Source organism: Aphelocoma coerulescens, chromosome 11 (assembly GCF_041296385.1).
Source record: "Aphelocoma coerulescens isolate FSJ_1873_10779 chromosome 11, UR_Acoe_1.0, whole genome shotgun sequence".
NCBI lineage: Eukaryota > Metazoa > Chordata > Aves > Passeriformes > Corvidae > Aphelocoma > Aphelocoma coerulescens.
In genome coordinates, this window is record NC_091025.1 from 8,841,902 (window position 1) to 8,858,074 (window position 16,173).

General features: G+C 46.0%; 1 protein-coding gene and 1 long non-coding RNA gene across 4 annotated transcripts in view; one reads left to right on the plus strand and one right to left on the minus strand.

Annotated features, from left to right (window-relative positions):
• LOC138116994 (uncharacterized) overlaps positions 1–16,173 on the plus strand; it is a 24,074-nt gene continuing 7,901 nt past the window's right edge. For both annotated transcript variants that reach the window (XR_011154439.1, XR_011154438.1), the window contains exons 1-4: positions 1–267; positions 10,959–11,310; positions 11,827–11,945; positions 15,258–15,479. This is a non-coding gene — a long non-coding RNA (uncharacterized lncRNA). The remainder of the gene's footprint in view (positions 268–10,958; positions 11,311–11,826; positions 11,946–15,257; positions 15,480–16,173) is intronic.
• Positions 3,184–14,538, minus strand: B3GNT9 (UDP-GlcNAc:betaGal beta-1,3-N-acetylglucosaminyltransferase 9). 2 transcript variants are annotated; one of them, XR_011154437.1, is made up of 3 exons: positions 7,355–8,544; positions 4,603–6,547; positions 3,184–4,496 (listed from the first exon to the last, which is right to left on the minus strand). XR_011154437.1 is itself a non-coding variant. In XM_069026906.1 (2 exons), the coding sequence occupies exons 1-2, from the start codon at positions 14,247–14,249 to the stop codon at positions 5,236–5,238; spliced, it is 1,407 nt and encodes a 468-aa protein (XP_068883007.1). In that variant the 5' UTR covers positions 14,250–14,538; the 3' UTR covers positions 3,184–5,235. The 2 variants fall into 2 exon arrangements, 1 of the variants encoding a protein (XP_068883007.1); XM_069026906.1 differs by lacking the exon at positions 7,355–8,544 and adding an exon at positions 14,155–14,538 and having other exon boundaries at positions 3,184–6,547.

Sequence of the window (16,173 nt, forward strand, 5' to 3'; positions counted from 1 at the left end):
TTCAGAAGAATTTTTGGTGTCGTGATGCAGGAAACATTATTCCATGCTAGTTACAATTGTTCTATGTCAACTTTTGCCCAATAACCTTTTTTTTTTTTAAGCCTTGATGACCCCAATGCAAAGCCCCTTCTTCTCTGCCTGATGCTGTCAGGCATAATCTGACACAGCCCCTGTAGCCAAAGAAATACCTCGCTGTGTGTGTCTGAGGAGTTAATGCTGCTTGGTTCGTTTCATGTAAGCTGTGGACCCAGATGTTTCAGAGAGAAGGTAAGGCTGAAGCAAAACGAGGGGAAGTGAAAGATGGAGCTTACTGGAGATATATGTAACTCTTAAGCATTAAAATAGGCTCAGTGAAGCAGAGGGCTTTGTTACAGGCCAGGATATAAACCAGTTCACAGGGAAAAGTGTGGGGAGTGTATGTGTTGCTTGGAGGGCTCAGGTGCAACTTAAAGACCATATTTTTTGCATATGTGAATTTTTGCTGTAACTAATAAGAGTCACTGTTAAAATGTTTATCTGCCAAAGCTTACATCCCAAGCTCTTGTGGTGTTTGTGGGGATGTCTTTTTCCAGCAGGTAAAATCATTTCTCCTCATGATCTCAAAAAAAACGAGTACTTGAAACAGCAGGAAAGGTAAGCTGGAGTTTGCAGAGTAGGCCACTCACTGTCATGTAAGATACCATTATTACAGTGACTTTTGTTCTGGACTAGCTGTAATGGTTTAATGTAATCTTTTCTCTTTCATACATTAATGAATTCCCCTTTAAATTTTACTCCTTTAGTTATTTTAAAGTACTGCATATTGCAATGCTGGAAGCAGGTTTTACGTGCCTCAGTGCTTTACACCTACACTATATATATATATATATATATATATGTATATATATTCCACTGACTGCAAAAGTTTCATTCTGGTATTATTATCCTTCAGAGGGACATTTAGTTTAAATACCAATCACAGAAAAACCCTGCATGATTATGCAATGTGCAGTCTAATCAACTAAATAATCAGAGAAGCCTGATTTGCTGTATTCCCTTCCCCCTCTGCTCCTCTCAGAAAAACTGCAGCCCTGAAATCCTGAGTTTACCCTGTCTCTTGCTGGGTAGCTCTGCTGCATCCACAAGCAGGGAGGCTATGGAGGTTATTCCACCCTTTCCTGCTTCCGTGGCTGTGGACACTATTTGTCTTATTACCACACCTTGATTCCCACCCAGCTCAGGCAGCCCCCCGGGACAAGGCCACCACTGCAAACCTGTGCTATTTTATGGATTTTTTCGTGGTTTTAGCACGTGGATTGTCAACAGATGGGCTGGGAAAGGGAGGGGGAGAGAGAAGATTCGTGTTCTGGGTCTGAATGGATTGGAGAGAGCATTGGGCTGGCCAGGAATGGTGGGGGAGCTGTTTGCCACTCTTGGAGGGACTCGGTTGTGCCCCTCCTTTGGGTTTTACTTTCCCCTTTACTTTCTCCTCTCATTCCTCAGTGTGGTTTTCTTACTGATCATAAGCCTAGAAAGTAATGAAAATTTGTATTTAAAAGTTTTACAGGTTTTTAAAACTGTTGCTGCAGTTAGTAGCACCATTAGGGAGATGTGGTGGGCTGATTTTCTGGGCTGCTGAGACCTGCAAGTCCAGCTGGAAGAGGTACAACTCAGGAGATCACAGTTTTTCACACTGGGCTTTGGGATAGACCTTTTTTCTCTCTGCTCTGATGGTCTTTCAGCACTCCCCAGGGAATGTTCTCAGTGCTGATATTTAGTGAGGGTTCTCTGAGCCATTTGATTCTTTTGTACTGTTTGAGTTTGCAGTTGAGGTTTGCTTCCGAGAACCTGCTGTAGAAAGATGAATAATTAAACTGCAGACAGGAAGCACAAGATTTTAATACTCAATTGCTTCAGAGTCCTCTTTGGCTTTCCTTTCTATGATGTCTAAGTCTGCAGTGGCTTGACTGAAGGACGGATCTTGGCATTCGCTACCAGTTCATGTGTCCAGAGATGTACTTGGAGGTGCTGAATGTGAAGCTTAAGCCAGCTCTGCTCATTATAGTGACCAAATCTGGCTACTTACATACAGCAGGAACAAAACTTGACTGTGTGTGAATCCTTGGGACTCAATAAAACTTACTGGACTGTATTAGTTGCAGAAGTTTATGCCTGTACTGAGAAAGTCTGCTTGCCTTGTTTGCTACTGGTAGAACCCACTTAGGATGTTTTTATGTTTTCTTTTCTTGTCCTGGGTTAGTCATGAAAAAAATTGCCAAGCAAGGCTTTATAGCAAGCCTGACTGGTGTACTCAATCAGCCAGTTAATAAAAGCTACTCAGAAAGTCATTCTGAAAAGGATGGGTTTGGTTTTCTGAGATGCATCAGATAAGCTGATAGAAGGTTCTTCCTGCCAGTTCTCATACACACCTGGGGCTTTAGGATTTTCTGAAAAGACCCTCATCTTTAAGGAAACAATCTTCACTTGGGTGAAGTCAAAGCCTTTGCCTACTGTAGCAGTAAGTAGAATTCAATAAACTCCAGGGGCTGCAGCACTGCTTTAAGCATTTCCCCAGAGCATTATGCTCACATACGGGGTCTGTGAGCTCCCAGCTCAACTGCAGAAGCAAATGGAAACTTAAAGCCCAAGTCAAATAGGCCATGCAGCAGAGGCTGGAGGACAAAACCAGATGGATCTTTCTTTAATAGAGACTCTGGTATTCACTGGATAAAAGAAATGAGCTATTCTATAGACTAAGACAATGGAGTAAACAGTTTGCTCTAGTTCTGTTTCTGCCTATCAGGGTATGTGCTGGCACAGACTGTGTCAACACAGATGTTGAACAACAACTTTGATCTGGGACAAAATGCACTCATTAATGCTATGCTGTGGGTAGATTGCTGATCTGAAGACATTATAGAGGGAGCAGCCAATCTCTGAATCTTCAAGTGTAAAAGGAAAACCTTAATAAGGATTGTTGAACCTGACTAGCTGCCTCATAGGAAATTGCAAGGTAAACTCTGTTTATTTTTCTGTCATTGCCATTAAATTAAGTCCAGCATAAGGAAAGACTTACCAAGTTATCCAAAATAATGAATAATGTATTTTTCATGTTACTGTCTTCATGAAAAATCCCAGTAGTTTTAGTCTTACAACGTGTGTGCACTCGTGCGTACTCGACAAACTCACTCTAACAACTAGAAGTACATCTGCATGCTGTCTTTTAATGATGGTATAAATAATTTCCAAAACTGTAAACTACTCACAGGTAATACATTTCTGTACAATCTATAAATACACAAGTATCACACATGTTAGCAGACAGGGGTAGGGGTGACTTTGTCCCTCTAGTGAGGCTTTGGCTTAGTTCCACACCCTGAAAAGCTCCTTGTGGCTCACATGAATGTTTTATATTTCAGGATTGCATCCTGAAAATATCCCAAATGTAGAAATCTTTCAATTTCTATATAGCTGACCTTTCCTTGGAAATCCATTTGTAAGGCTTAAACTCATGATGAAGATGACCAGTGAGTGAGGCTGTTGTCCATAGTCTGCCCACAGACACTCCCAGCCTGCTGTTCTCTGTGTGCATCGTTAGTGCCAGTACAGAGCCCAGACTGCTGCGGGGTGGGAGGGAGGTTACACATGGATATGAAATGCAGCTGTGCTGCAGGCTCTGTGCAAGAGAAAGGAACTTTGGACTTCTATGACTGATTGTAGTTTCCTTTGAAGCTGTGTGGATGTGCCATCCTGAGGGGTTCTCTCATGGATAGGAGTTTTGTTGAGGGGGTAAAAAATTGCAAAAGAATTAATGAACACAGTATCAGAGGTGAATTCAGGCTCTTTGCCCCATGAATTTCATAGCGTTTTAACCCTGATTTAGAGGAATTCACATCTGCTTTGATGTCTGATAAAGGTATATTCTTCTAAGGTAGACTACTGTTGGGAAAAACAAAATGCACCAAAGTCTTGACTACGCTTTGAAAAACTGAGCAATACAGTGTTCTTGTCTGATGCTTAAAATACTTACAAAGCTCCCAACTGAACCTTGGAAAGTCCAACTGAAAGATTGCTGTGTGGTTTTGATTTCTTGCAATAAATTTAGATGGACTTCTATTCTGAAGTCCTTTTGTCTGAAAACTTTCTCCCTTCACATCACACCCGCAGCAGTATGAAAGTCCTGGCAGCTCTCTGCAGTTGACCATGCCAAGCAAGAGCACCAAGGTCTGTAGAAACCAGCCCAGTCCATTCTTTGGTTTGAAACAGCTCCCAAATGTGATGCAAGCAGCAGCTCTGTGTAGGGTTACCCTTATAAGCAAAGGCCAAAGGATCTCTCCAGATACAAACTTTCTGAAAATCTGGGTCAGATGGTGAGAGTGATCAAACTGCTGGATGACTTCTGAGTTTTCCCTGAATGTCAGTCAGCATAGTGCAGAGAGCCTGAGCTCAGGGAAGTGCCACAACCTGCTCCACTGGTCCCCTGAATCTTGAGCGTGTCAATGGAGCAGGTATTTGAGCTGAGAAGAATGATGAAAAATCAAGGCTCAAAGTGTTTAACTCAAAGTTCTCGTCCTTTCTCTAAAGGCCCTTTGTAAGTCTGCTCCTTTCTAGTTATCTACTTACCTGTCCTTTGCTTGACCAGCCACACCAGCCTCAGCAGCCAGTTTGATTTCTTGTAATCCGCCTGAGCTGCAATGTGTAGGACCCCATTTCAAAAGCTGTTTGTTGTTGTCATCTTCTTATGAGGCCTGCAGAAAACCAACCAGGCAGCAGCGATGTGACTGGAGTAGACACTAAGGGGACTTGATTTCCTGTACCCTAGTTACTGTTTGCTCATTTTTCAATGAGTCCAAGTCAGGTAGCAAGGTGACAATGGTCCCTGTGCTGCCTGGTGTCTGTTCCTACCCTATGTCTTCTTTCATTTCTCACACTTCTAACAATGCTGAAAAATCTCCAAGGGCTGCATTTTTCAATGTGCTTTTACACACTGTCACACTAAGCACTACTATAATCCTAATAAATAATAATAAATTATATATACTGTTATGATTATTTGGACTTACTAGTACAGAAGGGCCCACATGATATGTATGTGCAAATGTGGAATTTGGGCAAATTCCTGCAATTGTTTGTTGTCTTCTCTTAATGTTGTAAATAAGATGTGCTAAAATACTCGGAAAGTTGGTTTGTTGGGCTGCATTGGTTCCAGGTTCCCTTTCTTGGCTGGTTTGCTGCGTGTGCTGCACTCTGCCTGCATTATCTGGGGGGTGATGCTGGTGTTGTTATCTGAGCTTTCTTCTTCCATTGGAAAGGCTTCTTTACCTGCTTCTTCTGAGTGCAGGAAAGCCGTGGGCTGTGGAGCAGGTTCCACATTAGCCAGATCTCAGCAACTTTCAAGCTATGAACTACCATGAGATCTTTGTAAAAACAGGGATCAAACGTCTGCAGGTGTGGGGCAGCAGAAGGCTTGACAATGCCAAAGGTCTTGAATCCTTCGTGTAAAATGGGCTTGAGGTTGATTCTCTGTAAGCACATGCCCAAAAACACATCGTCGATGGGGAACAGCTCCACCTCTCTGCAAGCCCTAGAGAGCTTCCTCATGGTGCTGCTGGACAGCAAAAACCCTCCTCCTCCTGCGTAGGCGGGGTAGATGCTCAGCCCGTACATGGTCTCAGGGATGTAGTATTTGCTCTTCCGGACACGGATGGGACGGGCATTGTAGATGATGTCCCCAACAAAGAGGTCTTCAGCAGGATCGTGTCTCTTGAGGAAATCAACAATGTTCTCAACATTGACAAAAACATCAGCGTCACCTTTAAAAATAAATTTCACGTTGTGGCAGAATTCAGCAGCCCAGCCCAGGAAGTGGATCTCCTTCAGGGTCAGGTTGAAGAAAGTGTCCATGAAGTCCCAGAGTAAAATGTCCCGGTATGTTTGACTCTCCTGGTGGATCAGGGTCTCCCATGTCGCCAGCACTGTCCTATTCTTTGGTGTTCCCAGTAGGAACACTCGCTGGATCTGCTCCCCATTCACCAAACCCTCCCTGCCCCAAGTTTTCCGGACAATCTCACGCCTGTCAAAGTCTTCAACTACTGATTTGATAGCAATAAGCAGAAAGGGACCTCCTGGTGTTTTTCGGCATTTCCTGGGCTGGTTAATGAGGAGATTGAAGTTCCTGTTATCCTTGTTTAGGAGATAGAGCTTGAAGTTGAAGGCAGAATCACTCAGCGGGGGTGGAGTTGTAGTTTGGACCCTGTTTTTGGCCACTTCTGTTTGTCTCATGACAGGGGTAACTTGGGGTCTGGGGGCAGTTGCCTCTGCTGGCATCGGTCTCCGAGGTGCTCTGGGATCTGAGAGTATTTTTGGTGCTACTTGAGGCTTGTTCTGTGTTGGCTCCTTCTTTCCTGCTGGGACTAAATGCTCCAGCTGGGAGTAGAGCAAAGAACAAAGCGCTACCAGCAAGAAGAAGGTACAGATCGCATCCCCTTTGAGGCGAACTCTCATTGTCTCTCTGGTGTTCCTGGGACTGTTAAAAGCTGTGTTTGAGCTGCCTGGCACCACTGTCCATCTGTAAGAAAACACAGAGTGTGTCAGCAGTGAGGATTTGGCAGATCTAAAGCAAGCAGGCAAGACTAACTGAAACATCATTTAAAAACCCAGCAGCAAAGCACATTTTACTCACACAAGCACTGAGACATTGAGGAACTTGTCAAAAGGCACATGGGGTTGCAAACTTAATGCTGATCCCAGTGCCAGCTCTGTGATTTGGTTAGTTCAGTCACTAAGCAGTCATCCATCATCCTGAAAACCACTCTCTAGGCACAACCCAAAATCCCACATCCCTTACTGCTGAATGTGTTTTGCCATTTCAGAGATTTCATTGGGAAAAGCAAAGTGGAAAATGATGAATGATGCCATTCTCCCATAAATCATTACCTTTTTTTTTCCTAGTTTGATAACCATTACTTGCTGTTTTTACCCTTTTTAACTCAAACCAGGGAGGCCCAGAGCTGACTGCTGAAGGGCAGACTCTCAATGGCAGTGTGTTGCTGGTTTTGCCCTGCAGACAGAGCCAGCTTTTGTTAAACCAACTGTGATTTGTATTCAAAATGAATACATTGGGTACAATCTAGAATTCACACAGGCCTTTTTCCTGCCAGTATTCTTTATAAAATATTAAACCATTGTAAGTAACTTCCATTAGTAAAGTTAGAAGGGGCCATGGGTGTTTTTCCTCTGCCAAATTACCCTAAGTGAGAGGTGGGGAAATAAATCCCGATATGCAGAAGCAAGACAGAGCCTGGTGTTAGGAAAATTTTGTTCATGTATGATAGATGAAGCTGCCTTTTGAAATACAGGATTTTTCCTCACTTACACTTTTCCTGGAGATCTTCTGTCTTATTTGATCAGTTCTTCAACTGCAAACAAAATGAGAATGAAAGAGTAGTAAGAAGGCAGCAAGCAGCAGGTAACCATGGTTCAGGGAAAGAGCTGGTCAGGTGTCTGCAGCTGCAGCAAAGGCAGGTGCTCTCACCACCTTGTAGGTGCAGCCGCTCCCCACAGCAGCAACAGCAGAGCTGGACAGAGGGCACCCCACAGCTGCTCCAGGAGGAGGCGAGTGACCATGCTAATTCCTACAGTCCACAGCAAAGAGGAAGTTGAGCCCCACCCAATAATTTCCCCACAAGTGCACCTAAGTGTTTTATACACCCCCTGACAATGTATCATGTTCATCTGTGATTTGTGGCTCTATCATGCCGGTGCTGTACTAACAGAAGCTACCTGTGAAGGTATTACAGTTGTCTGTCTTGAATTAGCTGAAATCATATCCAAAGACAACTTCTGGGATAAAAAAAGCTGGAGAGGAACTTTTGACAAGGGCATACAATGATCAGACAAGGGAGAAGTACTTGATAAGAATTTGGTGGTATCTCTTTTCAGCAAATCTCCTTTTATTGTCCTGGATTGGATCACCTGCTAACTGTTCGTTAACCATCAGTTTTGTATCAGCCATAATGTTAAGTTTTCAAACTCAAAATTAGATTGACATGTCTGTAATGATGAAGTAATAAAATGGTGGCACCTGTGGTATCTAAGCAATATTTCGAGACTTAGGAGGAAGAAAAATTATTACACTGGTTGATTTCTTAGCCAGCCCCTTTAACATTTTTAGATGCACATTATTTGGACATCATTATTTAAATACTGTCCTTTTTCTTTACTGGTTAACTTCACCTCCAAGTTACTGTTGCAATAGAGAGTATTTCATCATCACATGCTATTGCACGTCTTTTTCCCAAGTACAGCTCCAAAATGTTTACTGACCTCATCTACTTTGTCTCCATTATTTATGAAGTCGTTATTTTGGAAAACAGCATATCCATGCCTTGGTGTAAGGCTCTTTGCATTCCTGGTGGATTTAAAATCACTTTGGCCTTGTCCTGATGACCATGGGTTTTTTCCTTAGGCCTTGTTTCTTGCCTTTTTCTGCCCTCTAATAGAGGTTTTCTTCATTTGTTAGCTTTTTTTGTTTACCTTTCACTCTTCTCCTAGGCGAGGCAGATGTTTTCACTGGCATAACTTTGATACTAATAGCAGGATTGAAGAATTTTCTCAGATCTCTTGTAAATTGTTCAAATGTTTAGAATATTCAGGATCTGTTTTCTGTTTATGTTCCTTCTGCCACATGGCTTGGCTCATAACTATGTTCAGCCTCATGAAACAGTCCCTCCTGACATGTATAGGATGTTGGTTTGCATTTTATGTCTGAAGTCCCATCTCTTTCTTCACAGCAATAGCAAATGTCTTTTTCCTTTCTATGAAAAAATTTGATCTTATTTCAGCTGCCAGGCTCCAGATGGTAATTAAGGAGCTGGATGAAAGTCCTGGCTTTTCCTGTGTTTAATGTTATCAGCAAGGGTTTGGAATAAAATGTGTGTGTCATGAAACTCGTAATTTCCATGGCTTACAGATTTATCCTGCCAGCATCTCAGAATCTGGCAATAAGTGCCCTTGGAAAAGCCAAGAAAAACCCTGAACTGTTACAAGCCTGGGCTGATAGCCCAGATTTTCCTGTTTTCTTTTATTGAAAGTAAAGGATCTGAAAGAGTGATTTCCATGCTGAAATAAAACAGTTCAGTGCTGGATATAGACCTCTCATTTTCAAAAGAAGTTGCCAGCACTTGAAGTGATTCCTTGATCTAATTATACGGATTTTCCAGTCTTTGTTAGATATTATCTTCTTTGGAAGGAAAATACCCTCAATTATTACACCAGTGCAAGCTCTATCCATGGATGTCAATGTGGGAAAAGCTGTTCTGCTCTGGAATACAGAGGGACTAATGATTCTGGCAGACACTCTGGTATGTCCTAAAGCCAAAAGGATTATTCATCCACCTTGACACCAGGGGAAAAGAATTACAGGGCTATCAAAGTGAGCTGGAAATATCTGATGCCAAAGAAAAGAGATGAGAGCACAGCAGAGTGTTTCTCAGCACAGCACATCCCTGAGTGTCTGTATCTGAGGCAGATGCACCTCTGCTTCCTCTGCAACCTGCGAAATGGAGCTGGGCTTACAACGTGCTGCATCACTCAGTGCCTTGAGGAATGGCTTGGCTGCCAGCACTGCCTCCTGTGTCCTCTAAGCTTGGAAAAACAGGCAGCTGTCCCTCTTTGTGCTGGCTGGCTGGGGATGGATACAGAGAGATGTTGAGTCTGGCTTGATGGGGTCTGAATGCGATAACGGGGTCTCCCCAGGACAGCGGGGTCCTGGGGAAGGCTGGGGATGTTGCATCCTGAGCTGTGAGCACCAGCAACATTAGAGGTCTGAGCTGGGCAGTAGGAAGAGGCTGATAGGTCCCATATCCATGAGGTGGCAAGATGAGGAGTCCATAAATAAGGAATGAGTGGGAGAACCAAGCGGGCACAGCCTGCACAGCCCGAGAGGCAACAAAAGGCTGGAAAGCTGGAAGTGGCTAGGGCTGGGCATGGCACCCTGATGAGCATCCAGGAGGGAATCTGACCTGCACTGCTGCACGCTCAGGCAGCGGGCCCAGTCCTCTGCCTGGTTTTCATTTATTTGAGAGGAAGATTCTGAAACATGGCCAAGAACAGCTGCAATAAAAGCAGTCAAATGACAACTAAAAAAAACCAAATTGCTAGCTCTTCATTCCCAGTTGAATGATGTGAAGCCTTGAGCTCATCCTGGAAGTCTTCTTTCGCAGCAGTCATCACATCTCCATCACTTGGCACTTCTCCTCAGGGCTAAGGTGGGAAAAGTCCTCTGGATCCTGTCCCCAGATTCAGTCAAGATGCCTTGGTGATTCTGGCACACTGCTTTGTGCCTTGAGGAGTGGTTATTCAATCCAGCCAGCCTTGGGAAAAGCAGCTGGGATAGCCAGGCAAGCTGAAAACGTGGTACACTGAGCATGGGGTACAAAATCAGCACTGAGCTCTGCTGCCCACTCATCCCAGCCTGGCTCATGGAAGCATCCATCCCCACCAAGCACAGCTGGGGGGTGTCCTTGGATCAACTTGCTCCCTGCTGCATGGGAAGTGCTTCCAGCTCCTTCCTGACTCCCCTCCTTGCTCCTGATGCTGGAGCTGCCACTGGTAGGTTTGGGTTGGGCAGCAGAGGGACACTGTGTGGCCATGCAATATGTGGGGCTGTGGTTGCTGAAGGAGGTGTCTTATCTTTCTCTGTAAAATGAGCTAAAAAAAGTGTGTGGGATCCAGCATTGATGGGCTTGATGAGGTCTTTTTGTAACCATCAGAGAAGCTTGTATAATTCTGGGTGGTGGAGATACTTTGAAGCAATGCTTCAGGCTTGGGATATCTGTTTTCATTTTGTGTTGGCTGAATGCAGTGCACAGGAGCAAAGTCATCTGGTAGCAGCCAGTGCAGGATACTGAAACCTGCCTGGGCTCTGGCCTGCAAGGGGAGAAGTCTGTGCACATGTCCCTCTCCTGCCTTGTTTACAGGAATTTTTCCATCCAGATTCCCTCAGCAAGAGCAAAACAAACTCCCAGGACCCTCCTCACCTTGTTCCTCTGCCTCAGGAAGAGTCCTGACACTGTTCAAGAAACAATAATGGCATACCCTATGCCCATCCTGCAGCTGGGGCTGTGTGAAACAGACGTGTGCAGATGAGCTTTCTCCCACCAGAGCAGGATGCTGACACCAAGAAGTCTGCATTGCCTGAAGCCCTGGAGGCTGCATCTTCCCACTGCCACCCTTGGTCCCCTCTGAGGGTTGGGAGAGTGACTTCTGTGTCTGCACCAGTTTAGTTTAAATGTCTTGCTGAACACGTGGACATGGGAAGCATTGTTTTGGGTGAGGAATCACGTTTTACTCTCTTCAAGCTGCATTGGGCTGCCATCCTTCTCCTACCCTTCTACAGGAACCTGAAGTGAAGTGCAAAGGCCAAGGCTTCAAGTTCTCAGTCTTGTGCTGGCAAAACCTCATCTGGGCTCTTTGGGGTACCCACAGGGAAATGTGTCAGCTTCCAGCACTGACACATGTGGGGTCATGTGTGTGGGGTTTGTTCTGCCCCACATACAAAAACTTGCATGAAACAACTTGAGTTTAATCATTTGAGCTGGGTTTGAAGTGTTCAAAGGGGAAAAGTAGCTCTGTGTGTCGGAGCAGGGGAAGAAGCCATGTTCCATTTCTAAGTTTGGGTGTCATGTAATGGGTTTTATTCCTGCATGGTTTGGGGTTTTTGGGTTTCTTTCTTTCTTGCTTTCTTTCTTTGTTTTTCTACCCCCCAGTCTATGCAAAGTCAATAACCTCACCAAAGTTATTGCTTTAAGTGGCCTTGGTGCTGAACAACTCCTCTCTGCATTTCAGGGTGTTTGTGAAGAGGTCTCATTTGGAGTTACAGGATTATAAAGTGACCCTGAATTATTTGATCTTCTTGATTAGAAGACAGAGGTGGCTGAAACACAAAGACCCCTTTTGGCATGTTGGTAAGTGCAAAGCCCTAGAAAAATAAAGCAACCAAAACACTCAACTGTGTTGCCTTACCAGATAAAAACCTCATCCTACTCAGCTGCTTACAAGTTCTGAAGTCTATAAACAAACTGACAGCAGGCTGTAGGATTTAATTAGCTGAGCATCTTGAGACCTATCCCAGGAGCTGGGACCATGAACCAGAACCAAAGGAACACAGTGAGGGGGGCGGAGGCTCAGTGCTCAACTGCACATGATGGCACAGCTCGGACACTGCTGGCCAGTGCCACAGTCACAGCACTGCAGCATCACCACTGTTGTTACTTGCTGTAGCAGCACCTGGAGGCAAAAGCTCTGTTGAGTCAAATACTAAGGAAGCAGGTAACAAAAATGCAGGCCCTGCTCCAAAGACAATTTCCAACTTTCCTGTCAGAGCTGCTTTTCAGGGCATTTTTAATTTTTTTTCCAGGCCAGAGCAAACGAATGGATGAGATCCATGCTGTTCCAGGACAGGGTGCCTTATTTATCTGCTTGCCCGAGTCCTCAAATATGTAGTTTGATCAGCTTCCCAGCTGGCTGGTCCCATTTTACTGCAGTTTCTCCTGTTGGCACTGCCAGCCTTCCCTTTGCAATGCCAGTCACGTTGGATAACTGCTTGCAAACGGCTGCTGCAGTCGCTTCCTTTCGCCTTCCACCCCAGTCACGAAGATTTTATGAAGTGTACAAACTCAAACACAGAGGAACAGCACAGCTGCTGTGTGAAGCCTGTTGAGATGGCTGTTTCCATGTGCAGGGGTCCCAGAAAGGACCTTGCCCCTCCTCGTTGGGCAGCGGTGTGGTACCGTGGCAGCTGTGCATGGGAGCGCTGCTGACCCTGGGCAGGACGGCTGCCAGCAGGATGGAGCTCCAGGAAAGGCTGGCTGCCAGCACCCTGCTCCCCTCGCCCTGCTGGCCCAGTGTAAGTCACTCAGGTGCACGTGGCACATTTTGGGGGCTGCAGCCCGTTTTATCAGTGCGTGATGTTCTCCCTCCCCCTTCCAGGGCAGGACGCGCCACGGGGGCAGTGCCCGCTCAGGACTGTGCTGTGCCAGGCACCCTTGCTGGGCCCCAGCAAACTGGGAAAACTCCAGCTCCTTCTGAGCATGGCACCACATCTCTAATGAGAGTACCCGGCTGCCTGCAAGGTAGAAGGTAATGCACAATGACCTTTTGCAGGCTCAGCAGCCTCCAGAGGTCCCTTCCTAAATTCAGATGCAGTCTTGCTTATTGGCAGTCTGATTTTCAGAGTGGCAGAGTGCTCAGCAGCTCAACTCACACCCTGAGTGCTTTGGGGAGACAGGCCTCTCCTGAGTAGCCAAGGTGAGCAATCTGCCCTCTCTCTTCCAAACATTAATTTTTCTGGGCCCCAGGAGGAGAAAAAAAACCTTGCAGGCTTGTGAAGGGGTAAGAAACAGTCCTACTGAAACGAACACCTTCCTTTCCCAGCCCTCTCCAGTGCAGTGCTCACCACCTCTTCAGCTCCCAGACTCTCTTCTATTATGATAAATAATTTGCCTGATGCAGCCCAAACCCAAGCAATTGCAGTGCAGTAGCATGGATGTATTGTTACACCCAGGCTTAGATGGGAGAGGGAGTACACGCTGATGTGCCCCACTAATTTCAAGATTATACCCAACGCATAAGTTTCTTAGAATCTGCCCAAAAGTTATTAAAAAATATGATCAGTAACTGCCTGTTTCACAGGGGCTAAATTATTTTCTATCTTTGTGACACTAGAGAGCTTGAAAATTCCCATGTTTTGCTCAAAGCATACCACAGTGTAACACAGGGAAGAGTCACATCCTTTTACTGATTAAGAATAGCTTGTAAATGTAATGTGCCACCACTGGAACATGTTTGTGGTTGAAACCCTGTCTCAGAGCATTGTCTAAAGAAGCCCCAAACTTCTTTAAAAACAACCTAAACGTTCAGAGAAGGTTCTTTGGAAAGTAAAGTGTAAAGCAGATGTCTCAGGGCTGGAGCCTGCGTGTTCAGAGCCTGCAGCCGCCCCTGCTGCGTGTTAACCATCACGGTCCAGGTTGCTGCACGCAACAACGTTCAAGAGCAACAAGGCAAAAAGAAAAGCTGGGAGCAAAGGGAAGCAGTAAGGACAGCCTCCAGTTCACCCTGCTCGCTGCACAGCTCTCCCCAACCCACCCTGATCAAACACACTTAATAGATACTTACATCCCATTTGATACCGCCGGTCCCGGGTCCCCTCGGTAACGTCTCTGCAGCGGGCTGCCAAGCAGGCACATCTGGATGTAGTTAGTGTGAGACATTCCTCAGCCTTCCAGCGGAACCGGGGAAAGCCTCGGGGCGCGGAGCAGCGCTGGCTGCGGCGCGCTCGGGGCCGCTCCCCGCGGGCAGCGAGCGGAGCCGGCCGGGCCGGGGCGCGGCGGGGCTGGGAGCCGGCCGGGCCCGCCGTGCTCAGCCGCAGCCTCCGCAGCGAGGAGAGGACAGCGGGGCAGGGGAAGGAGCCGGGTCCCCGTCCAAGCCCTGACACGTGATCGGGATGGGGAGCGCCGATGGCTCCAGCGCCCCGCGGGACAGGGCGGAGGTGCCGAGAGATTGAACACACAGCCAGGTTGGGGACTGCCACCGATTCTGCAAAAAGGCTTCTTTTTTCTTCCCGCCCCGTCCCAATAATTTTTTTTCAATAGGAAATATAGTAATTTTTCTGAGTTTCTTTTCCTTTTCCTTCTACACTTTGGCTTTTTTCTTTTAATTCCCTAGTGAGTATTTACCTCTGCAAAGCGTCAAATTGAAAAACTGAGGCTGGGTTCAGCTCAGAAGTTAAATCCACTTGGGGGTTGATTTCTTTTTTTTCTGGTAGGGAAATGATGGGAGGAAGTGTGAGCCGAACAGTGCGGAGGCTGAAGACAGATTCAAGGGTCCTTTCCAAAACCTGTAACAAAAAAAAACCCCAAATCACTTTTTTTTTTTTAATTTAATTTGAAATACTTCAAAACAATTTTTATTTGAAGTCAAATCTAAATTGCTATCATTACTGATCTGCCAGCTGAGCGCAGCCATAGCCCTTCCCATCCCTGTGGCTGTTTCTTTGTCTCTGCAGTGTAAACAATGGCTCTTATTCCTCTAACAGAGGCCAAGTGTCTGGAGAGTGCCCAGACCGCGGCCACTTTAGGGAGCAAAGTTTTTCATTTACTTGTCATAAAAGCAGGTTTTGATCTACTCTGTTGTTTTCACGAACACCTCTTTTAAAAACATACTGTAAAATCCCTTTTTGTAAGCATCTGTGCTTTTTTTTGATATAATTTTGATTTCAGCTCAGGTGTTGTGCTTTACTGAACACACTGTCTCATGAAGAGTCGGTTCCTGATGGGTCACCCTCGGACACTGCACTCAGGTGCTGCTGCAGGCTGGGAAAGTCCTTTCCTCATGAGTGGCAGATGCCTGAACCACAGCGGGTCCCTGCTGAACAGCACAGCTGATCAGAAACTTCAGCCATAAATGTTACTTGGCTTCAGCTTTCCCTGTGCCAGCCCAAGGTACCTCTGTTCTCTTCTTCTGCAGCAGCAGCCCCAGGCTCCTTTTCACCCCTGCTCTGTAAGGAGCAGATGATGGTCACGGAGGCAAAGACCAGGCTCCTGTCTGCGTTTCAGAGGCGCTGGCTGTGGAGGGAGGGGGACTGCTCCCTGAAACCACCAGGGACTCACAGCACTTATTTCCACCATGATCCCTCACCCAGGTTTTGGGACCTGCCACTCTTTTTGCTTGCTCCCAAGGGGTGAGAGTGAAAACAGAGGCTTTCATTGATGTGCGGTGCCTTTGTAGCTGCTGTGGCTTGGACAGTTACCCAGGGAGCTCGGAGGTGGAGGAGTTCCTCTGTGGGTGCTTCTACTTGGTGGTTGTCTCCCTGGACCTTGTTCCCTGGGCACTGATCCATGGCTGGTTTATTCTCACTGCCAGCAAAGGTGCCCGTGGTCCACCCTGGGTTGTGTCACTCTGTTTTACAACATTGGGTCAGTGATCTCACTGACCCTCCTCAGTAGGTCAGCCCTGTTGAGCCCAGGGTGGTGTGTCCTTGCAGCTGCTGTAGGGCAGAGCCCTGCTCCCCTCACTGTGTTCCTGCAGGCATTGAGCCATGCAGTTGGGAATACAGCTTTGTTGTAGATAAAGAAGGGCTGATCTTAGGATTTTCAAACAGTGTTTGAGATTTAAGAGATTCAGGGTAAAATACAT